This window comes from Heptranchias perlo, chromosome 44 (genome assembly GCF_035084215.1).
Source record: "Heptranchias perlo isolate sHepPer1 chromosome 44, sHepPer1.hap1, whole genome shotgun sequence".
Taxonomy (NCBI): domain Eukaryota; kingdom Metazoa; phylum Chordata; class Chondrichthyes; order Hexanchiformes; family Hexanchidae; genus Heptranchias; species Heptranchias perlo.
Window position 1 is genome coordinate 2,369,875 of NC_090368.1, and position 12,280 is coordinate 2,382,154.

At 51.2% G+C, this 12,280-nt stretch overlaps 1 protein-coding gene across 2 annotated transcripts in view; it reads left to right on the forward strand.

Annotated features, from left to right (window-relative positions):
* The window catches only part of LOC137306585 (zinc finger protein 687-like), a 34,986-nt gene extending 23,034 nt beyond the window's left edge, over positions 1 to 11,952 (forward strand). For both annotated transcript variants that reach the window (XM_067975878.1, XM_067975879.1), the window contains 7 exons: positions 1,042 to 1,220; positions 2,381 to 2,557; positions 3,310 to 3,472; positions 4,720 to 4,983; positions 5,637 to 5,749; positions 6,510 to 6,642; positions 7,613 to 11,952. In XM_067975878.1, coding sequence (XP_067831979.1) covers positions 1,042 to 1,220; positions 2,381 to 2,557; positions 3,310 to 3,472; positions 4,720 to 4,983; positions 5,637 to 5,749; positions 6,510 to 6,642; positions 7,613 to 8,053 — 1,470 coding nt within the window. In that variant the 3' untranslated portion in view covers positions 8,054 to 11,952. The remainder of the gene's footprint in view (positions 1 to 1,041; positions 1,221 to 2,380; positions 2,558 to 3,309; positions 3,473 to 4,719; positions 4,984 to 5,636; positions 5,750 to 6,509; positions 6,643 to 7,612) is intronic.
* The last annotated feature ends 328 nt before the right edge of the window (positions 11,953 to 12,280 follow it).

Genomic DNA, 12,280 nt, shown 5'->3' on the forward strand with positions numbered 1-12,280 from the left:
TGCCGCACGATTCCAGACTGCAGCAGGTCAAAAGGGCCATTTGGGTCTCTAGCCCAAATTTCCCCCAGGGTCACTGGATAGTGATCAGGGGACAGGAACACTGGTGGTTTCCCCCCAGGGTCACTGGATAGTGATCAGGGGACAGGGACACTGGCGGTTTTCCCCCATGGTCACTGGATAGTGATCAGAGGACAGGAACACTGGCGGTTTTCCCCCAGAGTCACTGGATAGTGATCAGGGGACAGGAACACTGGCGGTTTTCCCCCAGAGTCACTGGATAGTGATCAGGGGACAGGGACACTGGCGGTTTCCCCCCATGGTCACTGGATAGTGATCAGGGGACAGGAACACTGGCGGTTTTCCCCAACGGTCACTGGATAGTGATCAGGGGACAGGGACACTGGCGGTTCCCCCCAGGGTCACTGGATAGTGATCAGGGGACAGGGACACTGGCGGTTCCCCCCAGGGTCACTGGATAGTGATCAGGGGACAGGAACACTGGCGGTTTCCCCCAGGGGCACTGGATAGTGATCAGGGGACAGGAACACTGGCGGTTTCCCCCAGGGGCACTGGATAGTGATCAGGGGACAGGAACACTGGCGGTTTTCCCCAACGGTCACTGGATAGTGATCAGGGGACAGGAACACTGGCTGTTTCCCCCAGGGGCACTGGATAGTGATCAGGGGACAGGGACACTGGCGGTTTTCACACTACTCAGCAACTGGGACTTTCCTGATCTGTGTGAATCTGAACTACATCAAGCAATCATAGAAACTTATTTTAAATCACAAATTGGCATGGCTGGATCATCTAGTGCCCTGTGTTACTGACTGCATCTCTACCGATGTTAATTCAGCTCCTTCACACTCAGTCCATGGCACTAATGCGTCCTTTTCTTCTCTAAGTGCACCAGGGGTGGTAAACATCTGGAATTCTTCCCGCCAGTATTGAGTGAGCAGCTAACTCCTGTTGCTGGTGATGTGCCAGCCCTGCGTTAGATCCTGTACCTTTATGTCTCGTTTCCTTCCTCCCTCCCTCCAGGTCTGTCAGCTCTGCCAGATGTTGCTTCCAAGCAAGTGCAGCTACTTTGCTCACTACCGACTGCACAAGAGCAAGTCTCCGTACATCTGCCCCGAGTGCGGAGGGGTCTGCCGGGCAGTGCACATCCAGGGTCACGTGAAGGACGTCTGCTTCCATTTCGCCCGCAAAGTCGGCTACAAGTAAGTGACTGCGGGCGGGAGCTCCTTATCCTGGGATTCATGGCTCAGCCTGTGTGGGGGTTTTTTTTGTTTTTTGACAGTTTCCTCCCTCCTCCCCAGTAGTCTCGGACTCTCGCCCTCCGGCACCTCACCCCTCCCCGTGGCCTTCCCTCCTGCGTGAACCCAGACGCAGTCGATGGCTTGTTTGGCCGCGTAGCTTATCAGGACTAATCCCCATCCTGCCCTCGCTCGACGTCCACACCCAGATTACAGCAGGAGTCACTGGACGGTGATCAGGAGCAGAAAGCAAGGTGTGCATTTACAATTGTTTGTTTAACCCCCCCCCCCCCACCCCGTTACCACCCCTCTGTGCTCTCTTTCCCCCGCCCCCGTTACCGCCCTGGCTGAGATCAGCTAACTCAGCTCTCAAACCTGGGACCTTGTGCTCAGCAAACATCAGCCCAGTGCCACATGGTGCATTTACCAAGTGAAACCTGTCAACAGGGAGCTGCTTGTCATAGGCTTGGAGTGGAGCCGAGGAGCTCAGACAATGTCTGAAAGAAAAAGAAAGACTTGCGTTGATACAGAGGCTTTCATCACCTCAGGACGACCCAAAGCGCTTTACAATCAATGGAATACTTTTGAAGTGTAGTCACTGTTGTAATTGCCTCTCCTCATTCTTCCTGCCAAAATCTATCACTTTGAACTTCTCTGCATTAAATTTCATCTGCCACATGTCCACCCAGGCCACCAGCCTGTCTGTATCCTCTTGAAGTCTATCACTATCCTCCTCACTGTTTACTACACTTCCAAGTTTTGCGTCATCTGCAGATTTTGAAACTGTGCCCTGTACACCCAAGCTCAAGTCATTAATAGATATCAAGATCATCCTGGAAAATTTGCAGTGCAGTCTGTCCCAAGCAGAACACCAAGAATAATCAGGTAGTATCAGCAACTTGAGATGTACGCAGCTGTACGGGAGCATTTAGACTTTTATAATGTGGCCCTGTGGTTCACACCGATAGACGGACACAAAGCCTGACCCCTGACCCTCACCCTGACCAGTGCACTGCTGTTGATACTTCAGTAAACGTCCGGGACAGCCCTGGGTTCTTGAACCTAGTCGTAATTAATAGTCCAGCACTTGCTTAAACCTCCCTCCCTCTCTCTTTCCTCCGAAGGTGCCCCCAGTGTGGAGTTGTGTACGGAGGGATCACCTCGATCAAGTCTCACATTCAGGACGTGCACTGTGAGGCGTTCCACAAGTGCCCGATATGCCCGATGGCGTTCAAATCTGCGCCCAGCGCCCACTCGCACATCTACACGCAGCACCCGGGTGTCAGCAATCAGCAAGCCAAGTAAGTAACGCCGGGCAGGGGTCGAAGTGAGGTGCCGCTCGGGAGAGATGGTGCCAGTGCTAATTTACACAAAGAGCAAAATCCCCTCTCCTCCTGAAGGATTCTATGTTCCATGGGTGGCTGCCCCCCTCCTCTACCTCACCCCAAGGCCATTTTTATTGTGCGAGCCTGGACCTGCGTATTGGTGGGCTATTCAACTATATAAGGCATCGCAACTAAGCCCGCCCACTTCGACCACCTCTCATTCTGCTAAACTCCAGAGAGTATAGGCCTGATCTACTCAATCTCTCATCCCAGGAATCAATCTAGTGAACTTTTGTTGCACCCATTCTAAGGCAAGTATATCCTTCCTTAGATAAGGAGACCACAACTGTACACAGTACTCCAGTTGTGGTCTCACCAAAGGCCTATATAATAGTGGCAAGACCGCCTTACTCTTATACTCCAACCCCCTTACAATAAAGGCCAACATACTATTTCCCTCCTTAATTGCTTGCTGTACCTGCATGTTAACTTTCTGAGATTCGGGTACCCACCCAATTCAGGAAAGGAGGGGAGACGATTGGAGGGAGGGGAATCTATTAATACAACAAGCCTTGTTAAGCGAGATCACCTCCCAGTGAGGGATAAGTGAAACTGTGTGACTCCGTTCCTTGTCCTGTTACTAATTACCATGGCAGCGGGTGTCTAAAACCCCTCTGCTCGCCTCTCACTTTGTTTTCCTTCTCTCTCTCTCTCTCTGTCGCTCACAGGGTGATTCACAAATGCGCCATGTGTGACACAGTCTTCACCCATCAGCCGTTGCTGAGCGCCCACTTCGACCAGCACCTGAGCAAGCAGCGGGTCAGCGTCTTCAAGTGTCCACAGTGCCCGGTGCTTTTCGCCCAGAAACGGACCATGATGGAGCACATCAAGGTGAGTGGGTAGCACGGTGGACTTTCCACCTCCCCTTCCCCCTCGTTACACCTCAAACTGGAGCCTGACCTGCCTGGGAGAATTACGGGTTACGGTCAGCTTGGCTCAGTTGGCAGCACTCTTAGTGCGTGGAGTCAGAAGGTTGCGGGTTCCAGCACCATATCGGACCTCACTCTCCCAGTGCAGTACTGAGGGAGTGCTGCGCTGTCGGGGGTACCGTCTTTTGGATGAGACGTTAATCCGAGGCCCCGTCTGCCCTTTCGGGTAAAAGATCCCATGGCCACTGTTGGAAGAGAAGCAGGGCTGGTGTGCTGGCCAATATTCCATCCTCAGATAAAACTCTTCCTTTAATTTAAGGCAGATGTAAGGAACACAGACTGAGGGCCCCAAGCTCGCTCTCTATGCCACACAATCAAAGATTGTCTGCAATTTTTCCATAAACCCCCACTCCCAACCCTGGAATCTCAGGAAAGTACAGACGTGCTTCATGGTGTTGCGTTGGGAGAAAAGCCACTGCTGGTAAAACGACAGATCCTACAGATCAGGAAGAGCCCATGTTTAGTGCCTGGTCTGTGTTGAGTTAGCTGATTTCAATCAGGGAAAGGGCTGGACGCCTACAATCAGCGTTAATGCCCCGGAGTAAAGAGAGGGGAAAGGTCAGCCAGGGCTCCTGATCACTGCCCAGTGACTCCAGGGTTAGAGAGAGGGGGAAATCAGCCAGGGTTTCTGCTCCTGATCACTGTCCAGTGACCCCTGGGTTAGAGAGAGGGGGAATCAGCCAGGGTACCTGCTCCTGATCACTGTCCAGTGACCCCTGGGTTAGAGAGAGAGGAAATCAGCCAGGGTTCCTGCTCCTGATCACTGTCCAGTGACCCCTGGGTTAGAGAGAGAGGAAATCAGCCAGGGTTCCTGCTCCTGATCACTGTCCAGTGACCCCCCTGGGTTAGAGAGAGGGGGAAATCAGCCAGTGTTCTTGCTCCTGATCACTGGCCGGTGACCCCCTGCTTGATGTCGGGTGAGGACAGGATACGGCCTGTTTGTGTTGCCCCCCCCCCCACCACCACCATGGTCAAATAGCCCATCAACACTTGCCTAGGCACATGTGAAGGACGAGCTGAGGTACTGGAGGGCGGCTGGTGGCTGGAGCCTGTACCCTAGCACGTGCCAGCACCTTCAGGAGGGGAGGGAACCGGAGTAAGGCATCTCTGTCAAAGCACCGAGAGTAAATGCTGGTTCCTTTCCCTCAGAGCACCCATTCTAACTTGAAAAGCGAGGACGTGATTCAAAGTCGGACAGTCTCATCTGTCAAAGCAGCGGCCAAGTCGAGCCCGGACTCCTCGGAATCCTCCACAGACGAATCGTCCTCCAGCCCAAAGGCTGTCCTCAGCCTCCAGCGGAGGAAAGAGATGAGACTGAAGCTGAAGAATGCGGGCTGGACGTGCGGGCAGTGCCAGATGTGGTTCCCCGAGCGGGAGGAGTATGTGACGCACATGAAGAAGGACCATGGCAAGGTCAGTGTACGGGACACGGGAGTGGTCGGAGTTAGGGCTACAGACAGTAATGTGATCGAGAGTTGGGATAACATCATAAATCACAAACAAAGCAGGGGGGAGCTCTGTAGCTCACCTCAATGGCGATAGGTTATAGATTGAAGTATCTCCAGTTGCTTGCATTTGCTTTGAGCCTTGAGAATTTTTTTTAATGCTCAAATTGGAGAATACCAATGCTTCAGGCACCCAGTTTTGGCATCAAACACTCCCAGGGCAGGTACAGCACGGGGTTAGATACAGAGTAAAGCTCCCTCTACACTGTCCCATCAAACACTCCCAGGGCAGGTACAGCACGGGTTAGATACAGAGTAAAGCTCCCTCTACACTGTCCCATCAAACACTTCCAGGGCAGGTACAGCACGGGTTAGATACAGAGTAAAACTACCTATGACTAAAACTGTTCCCTCAAACAACACCATCAAGAGAAATAGATGAACTTTATCTCATTATTGTGTGTGGGATCTGACATAACAGTCGCTACACTTCAAAGTGATTAATTGAAAATGCAGCACTTTGGGATGTTTCTGAGATATGATTGGGTGCAGTATGAAGTCTGCCTCACAGAACAGTAACTGATATGTTCAGCTTTATTTGACCTTTGATGTTGCTGACAGGCAATGAAGAAATTCCCGTGCCGACTCTGCGAGAGGTCATTTTGCTCCGCACCCAGTTTACGAAGACACGTGCGAGTCAACCACGAGGGGATTAAACGCGTTTACAACTGCCGGTAACTTGACTACTTCTAATTAAAATTCCCTGTTGACAAACAAGTGAATCTCCCATGGTATTCCTCGCAGCCATGCGCTGCTTTGTAACGATGGGTGGATATAGCATGAGCACACAGCCGAGGCTCAGTGGGTAGCAGTCTGGCCTCTGAGTCAGAAGGTCGTGGGTTCACGTCCCACTCTAGAGACTTGAGCACAAAATCTAGGCCGACACTCCCAGTGCCAGTACTGAGGGAGCGCCCCCCACAGCATACGGGTACGGTAGCGTAGTGATTATGTTACTGGACTAGTAACCCAGAGGCCTGCAAACATGAGTTCAAATCCCACCATAGCAGTTTGAAAACTTGCATTCAGTTTTAAAAAATGTATAAAAAGCTGGTCTCAGTAAAAATGACCGTGAAGCTGTCGGATTGTCGTAAAAACCCAACAGGTTCACTAATGTCCTTTAGGGACGGAAACCCGCCGTCCTTACCTGGCCTGGCCCTATATTTGACTCCAGTGCCACACCAACGTGGTTGACTCTTAACTGCCCTCTGAAGTGGGCAAGCCGCTCGGTTGTATCAAATCCGCTGCAACGTACGAGCGGTTCATGAAGAAGGCCCACCATCTCGGGGCAGTAAATTCCGGCCTTGCTACATCCTGAGAACAAGTATTTTAAAAAGGGCAGGAGTCAGCTGGAGAGGGTAAAACATTTCTTAAAAATTAAAGGTAATAGTTTGCGCGCCCAAAGTGCGGGGTTGTGATATCCTGTCTGTGTTTCAGGCACTGCACCGAGGGCAAGCGGACGTTCAGCAGTCGCCTGACTCTGGAGAAGCACTTACAAGTCATCCATGGAATTAACATGGCAGACCACACACAGGACCAGGAGAATCTCTTCGAGAGAGTGAGCATTAAGGTACCGATACCCAGACTGGATGTACATTGTAGATCTCCAGAACAGAGCTCCTCCAGTGCCCGTCCCAGTAAAAGCAGCCTGTAGGTTGCATTACAAACCAGGAGATGCCAGGTTCAATCCCTGGTCTGTACTGAGTTAGCTGATCTCGGGGCTGAGGCAGCATTTGGGTTCGTGCCCGGGGTAAGGAGGGGGAAATCAGCCAGTGTTTCTGTTGCTGATCAAGATTGAGAGACTCCTGCTAGAAATGGAGTGTATCCATGTTGGGCGAGGACTGAATTGGACTCTACTGTGATGCCCCCACAGTCAAATAGCATCTTACTGTATGACCGTAAGTCTGTCTTTAATCGTCCTGACCCATCACTGGGGAACTGTTTTAGTGCAATAGACGTGCTGGAGCAACACTGTGAGCAAATCTCCTTTAAAATTTTTTAAAATCTTCTTTTTCTCTCTTTCGAACTCTTCCTGCGTCTCTCTCATTCTCTTTCACGCTCCCTTTGTCTCTCTCTCTCTCTCTCTCATGCTCCCTACTTCTCTCTCTCTCTCTCTCTCTCTCTCTCACGCTCCCTACTTCTGTCTCTCTCTCGTTCCCTGCGTGTCTGTCTCTCTCTCTCTCTTTCTCTCGATCTCACGCTCCCTACTTCTGTCTCTCTTTCTCTCTCTCTCTCATGCTCCCTGCATGTGTCTCTCTCTTGTTCCCTGCGTGTCTCTCTCGATCTCACACTACCTGCGTCTCTCTATCTCACGCTCCCTACTTCTGTCTCTCTCTCTCTCTCTCTCTCTCTCTCATGCTCCCTGCATGTGTCTCTCTCTTGTTCCCTGCGTGTCTCTCTCGATCTCACACTACCTGCGTGTCTCTATCTCACGCTCCCTACGTCTGTCTGTCTCTCTCTCTCTCTCTATCTATCTCTCGCTCGCGCGCTCTCTCTCTCTCTCTCTCTGTCGCTCCCTGCGTCTCTCTCACTCACAACAGACAACCATTCGCAAGCGGCCTGGTTCCCGGGACGGGACGGAGCGCTGGGGTTCGGAGACCACCAAGAGCCGAAAGGTGAACGGGAACTCGCCGTACCGATGCATGAAGTGCGGTTACAACACCAACAGCTTCTCTGATTTCCACAAGCACATCCCTCAGCACCGGACAGGCAGCTCGTCGCACCAGTGCCGCCAGTGTGGGCTGTGCTTCACTGCCCACCCTTCCTTAAACCGCCACCTCTTCATCGTGCACGGAGTGAAGGAGTCTGAGGGGGCCAAGATAGTGGAGCACAAGGGAGAAACTGAGGGTATAAAATTGGAGGGCGGGGTGATATGTGATGTGTGTGGGAAGCTGTTCGAGAGCGAGTCCCTGTTAAAAACACATTTCCGGACTCACGGGATGGCATTCATTAAATCCAAGCAAAACGGTCTGGAGAAGTAAGTGAGCAACGTTTGTTTTTTTTTTAAAAAAAACATTTTATTTATAAGCAGGACCTGGCATGTTGAATGCCAGAGACACACAGGTCCTGAGAGACGGCTAACTGGCCTCCGGTTTCATTATAAGTGTCTCCCCTTTTGTAGTTCTGCAAATTCTCGGTGAACTTCCAATTGAAAGGTCCGTGGAGAGAGATCGGTTGCTGCAGTGGAATTTCAGTGGGCAGAATAACATACCCAGTGAGGTACTGGGCCCAGGTCCCATCACCAGCCTATAGCTAATGTAGCTGATCTCACCTGGGGTCACTACAGTTGGCCTCCGTGCCCCTGGGAAAGGGAGGGGAGAATCAGCCTGCGTTTCCCCTGATGATCCCTGCTGGAAAATGCAGGTGTGTGTGGCTGTCCGGTGAAGAGAGGATCAGGCTTGGCTGTGATGCCCCCACCATGGTTAATGGTCCAGGATCGCACGCCGACAGTGGGCACTCGTTACGGGAACGGAGGGCAGCCGATATCTAAACTGTGCCCTAGGAGGGAGGAATGTAAATTCTAACCTGATCGATACCGTCCCGCGGTACCCTGCATCCTGCGCCCCCACCCCCAGTGCTCCGGTTACTGCCTCCCCCTGCGGAATATCCCTCCGCTCGCAGATATCGCCGAGCGACAGTAAGGGGCAGCCATGCACCCAGTGTAGGGAGGCAGGCGGTTTGGTACACTGGGGTATTCCGCTACACTAAGTAATTGGCCGCAGGGGAAAGAGATTTTCTTTTGTGCCCGTGGTTTGTGGAACGTTTCCCAGAGTAAATGCAGTGACGCCCCCTCATCCCCCAACACAGTCACCGAGGCGACGTTGAAATAGGTAATGTGGTAATGTCGATATTATCTTATAATTTATACTTTTTAGACCGTTTACTTTACAGTTTAATTGTTAATAAATGTGCCTGAGGAGAGCACGTGGCATTGACTCACCACCACTCTGCTCTGCCCATTTTAAGAGGAGGTTTTGTTTGAATGGGGCTGGACCGTACCCGGGAAGAGGATCCGCTCTGTGATATTGGGGCTTCCAGTCATGTGTTTGCCCTGCCCCCCCCCCCCTTACAGCTTTCACCCCTTTTTCTCCTTCCCCCACACCCCCGAGTTTAAAGTCTCCCTCAGGACAAGCTGCGGGGAGATGTTCGTCACTATCCCCTCGAGCCATTTATAAGGCTTCCATCGCAAGCGCAGGACGTGAGGCAGCTAAATCCAAATATGCCGGTGAAATCTGGGGTTTATTCCTCTGGATTAGATGAGACGAAGTGGCGGGGGGGGAGGTGGTGGTTAATGAGGTTAGCTAGTTGAACAAGTTATTGGTGGACTGGACCCAGAGCAAGCCGCTGGGACACCTGGTATCACAGTTGCTGCTGTGACACAGAGAAGTACGGTAAATCCAAGGATGACCAGTTTTGTGTCCCGGCTACAACCTTCTGACGAATTTGATCAGTGGCGGTTTTATGCCGCATCCTCCGGCGCACAAGCTCAGCCCTGGGTTGGGCGGGGGGGGGGGGGGCGGGGGGCGTTGTTAGGGGACCAGAGGCTTTTGACCTGTTCTGCCTCGCACACTGCTGAGTTAATGAGAGGGATACTCTCGCTGGGTGTTGTGATGTTTCATTGGTGACCTGGGGACATTGGCAGAGATTGTCACGCTGGTGTGACTCGTGACGTCTGCACTCCCCATTCCCCCTGTCCTGGATACACCACACTGTACATCACCAGAACTTAAAACCGCTGCACGCAACACGGGACCAGATCTGACAGCAGATAATGGCTGAGAGAATTTGCAGCTGTGATGGAACTAATGCACACGGTTAAATTGGGCCTATCTGCTCCCTACTGTGTGGCTGTGCCTCACAACTGATTATTACTTTTATATATTTGTGAATCATTTGAATTTACAATGGGGTCCATGAGAGCTCCGCCCCCCCCGATGGTTAATCGCACCATGTGGTGCGGTACTGAGCAGTACAGATCAATAAGGTCCCAGGTTTGAGCCCTGGTCTGTGCCGAGTTAGCTCATCCCAGCTGGGATGGTGGTAGTCTGGCAACTACAAATGGGATGGGGAGAGAGAAGTCAACCAGGGTCACTGCAGTGACTCTCGCTGGAAACTTTTGTGTACGCAGCATATCAGGTGCGGACAGGATGGGGCTCTGCTGTGATGCCTTCCACAGTTGAATACCCTGCCGACACGCCCTGGTCCTGGAGGATGGTCAGGACCTGCAGGACCAGCAAACGTCACCGACTGTAGGACAGGAGAGGTATGGGCTTCAGGTTCCATTTAGCAGCAGAGAGCCTGGTGTTGGGAAATACACACTGAACTGTTGGTCATGTCTCTGGGATCTTCACCTGTAATGTGTATGAGCTGGGGGCCCGGTGGCCTGAGGTAATGTCGAGCGTGCGTCAAACTAGAATCTTCGACCTTGTCTATAATCTATCCAGCGGGTTCCTCTGTGAGGAGGAACCATTTGGAGTGCTTGTTCCAGTAAGGGACGTGTTGTGGATGATATTTAATATACAGGCTATTCGATGAGTGTCTCAGCAGTACAGACCAGGAGAGGCCTGATTGCCAGTCTATTCTGATCTCAGCCAGTTGGGGCACCTCAGTTGGCCTCAGTTCCCTTGAGCTGGCGAGGATCGGAGCTTCTGTGAGCACTGATGGAAATAGTGTCTGTGTGTGTGTGTGTGTGTGTGTGTGTTTTCCAGGTGAGGACAGGATCGAACGTAGCCGTGATGCCCCGCCCAGTTGAATAGCCGGTTGCCACCCAATGTCTGGGCTCGCCGGTGGAAGGCATTTGGAGCCTGTGGAGCTCCGACAACAATCAGCACTTAGTGAGGGTAGGCCAGTGAAAATCGGTGGGAAACTGAGAGGGGGAAAAGGGGGAACTCTAAGCAGAATGTGTTTCTATCAGGTCACCAAGTCCAGTGGGGGGTAATTAATGTAGTTTCTCTATTACAGGAGGAGGTTATCACCCAATGTTTGTGTAATACCTGGAGATAGTTGACTGTATTGATTAATTGATCCAATAATCAGCATTTGCAATTGCTAATCTCGGCAGGGTCCTACAGTACCTGGGAGTGGAGCGCATCCAGGTTGGCACCCAATCTGAATCCCTGCTCTCGTGGCAGCAGGAAATGTCTGATTGGCTGCAGTTTTGTATGGTCCCAGGCCTGTGTTTGGGCGATGTTGAGACAGGATTTGATGATTATGGAGACTGAAGTGTCCACTCCCCCTGTTGGCCTAGTGTGGTACAGGGCCCCATAGACCAGCAGGGCAAGGATTGATCCCTGGACTGTGTGCTGTGAACCCATCTCGGCTGAGGTACCAGTGTGCAGGTGTGGGTGTGATACCATCGGCCTTAGCACCCCTGGGTTAGTGGACGGGGTGGGTAGGGGGGGAATAAATAAGGTCCTGATTGCTATCCAGTGGCCCATACTGGAAAGTGCACGTGAGGACAGATTAGACATCCTGCTGACGTTCCTGGTCTCACAGGGTGCCTGGTGCCTGGGTACTGTAAAACTACAGGAGTCTGGGCGGGAGAATGAGTGAAATTAATTACCACTGTCTGGAATCAATGCTCAGTCCTCCCTCGGATGTGTAAGGGGGTTCGGGCAGGGGGCGTGTCTGCAAGGTGCATGCACAATGCTCGTATATTGTACTATAAGATTTTGGAATTTGTCAAAAGTTTATTCTTTAAAGAAGCTGTTTTCTTCTCACCTTTCAAAGAAAAGAAATTGTAATTTTTATTTAGAATTTATTTATATATTGAAATTGTAGTCGCAGAGATTTAAAAGATTTCTACAGTTTGATTTCTGTGTTGAATGTGAGAGTGAATGTAACAAAAATGCATTAAAATTTTCACAAGTATTTGTTAAAACAGGGAGTTGATTGTTTATTTTCCTTTCCCTCCGCTCTTCCAATCACCTTTCCTTACTTCATGGATTAAAATTGTTTACAATTGTCAAATTGTTTACAATTGTCAACCCCAGTCCATCACCGGCATCTCCACATCATTACTTCATGGAGGGAGACAGATTTCAATTGTTATTTAAGTGGAGGCAAGACTAACACTCTCACCTTTTCATGAATCTTTCTACTCAAGACATCTCTGTGTTAGTCGCTTTCAGGCACACTGTTTCTGCATCAAACACTCCCAGGGCAGGTACAGCACGGGGTTAGATACAGAGTAAAGCTCCCTCTACACT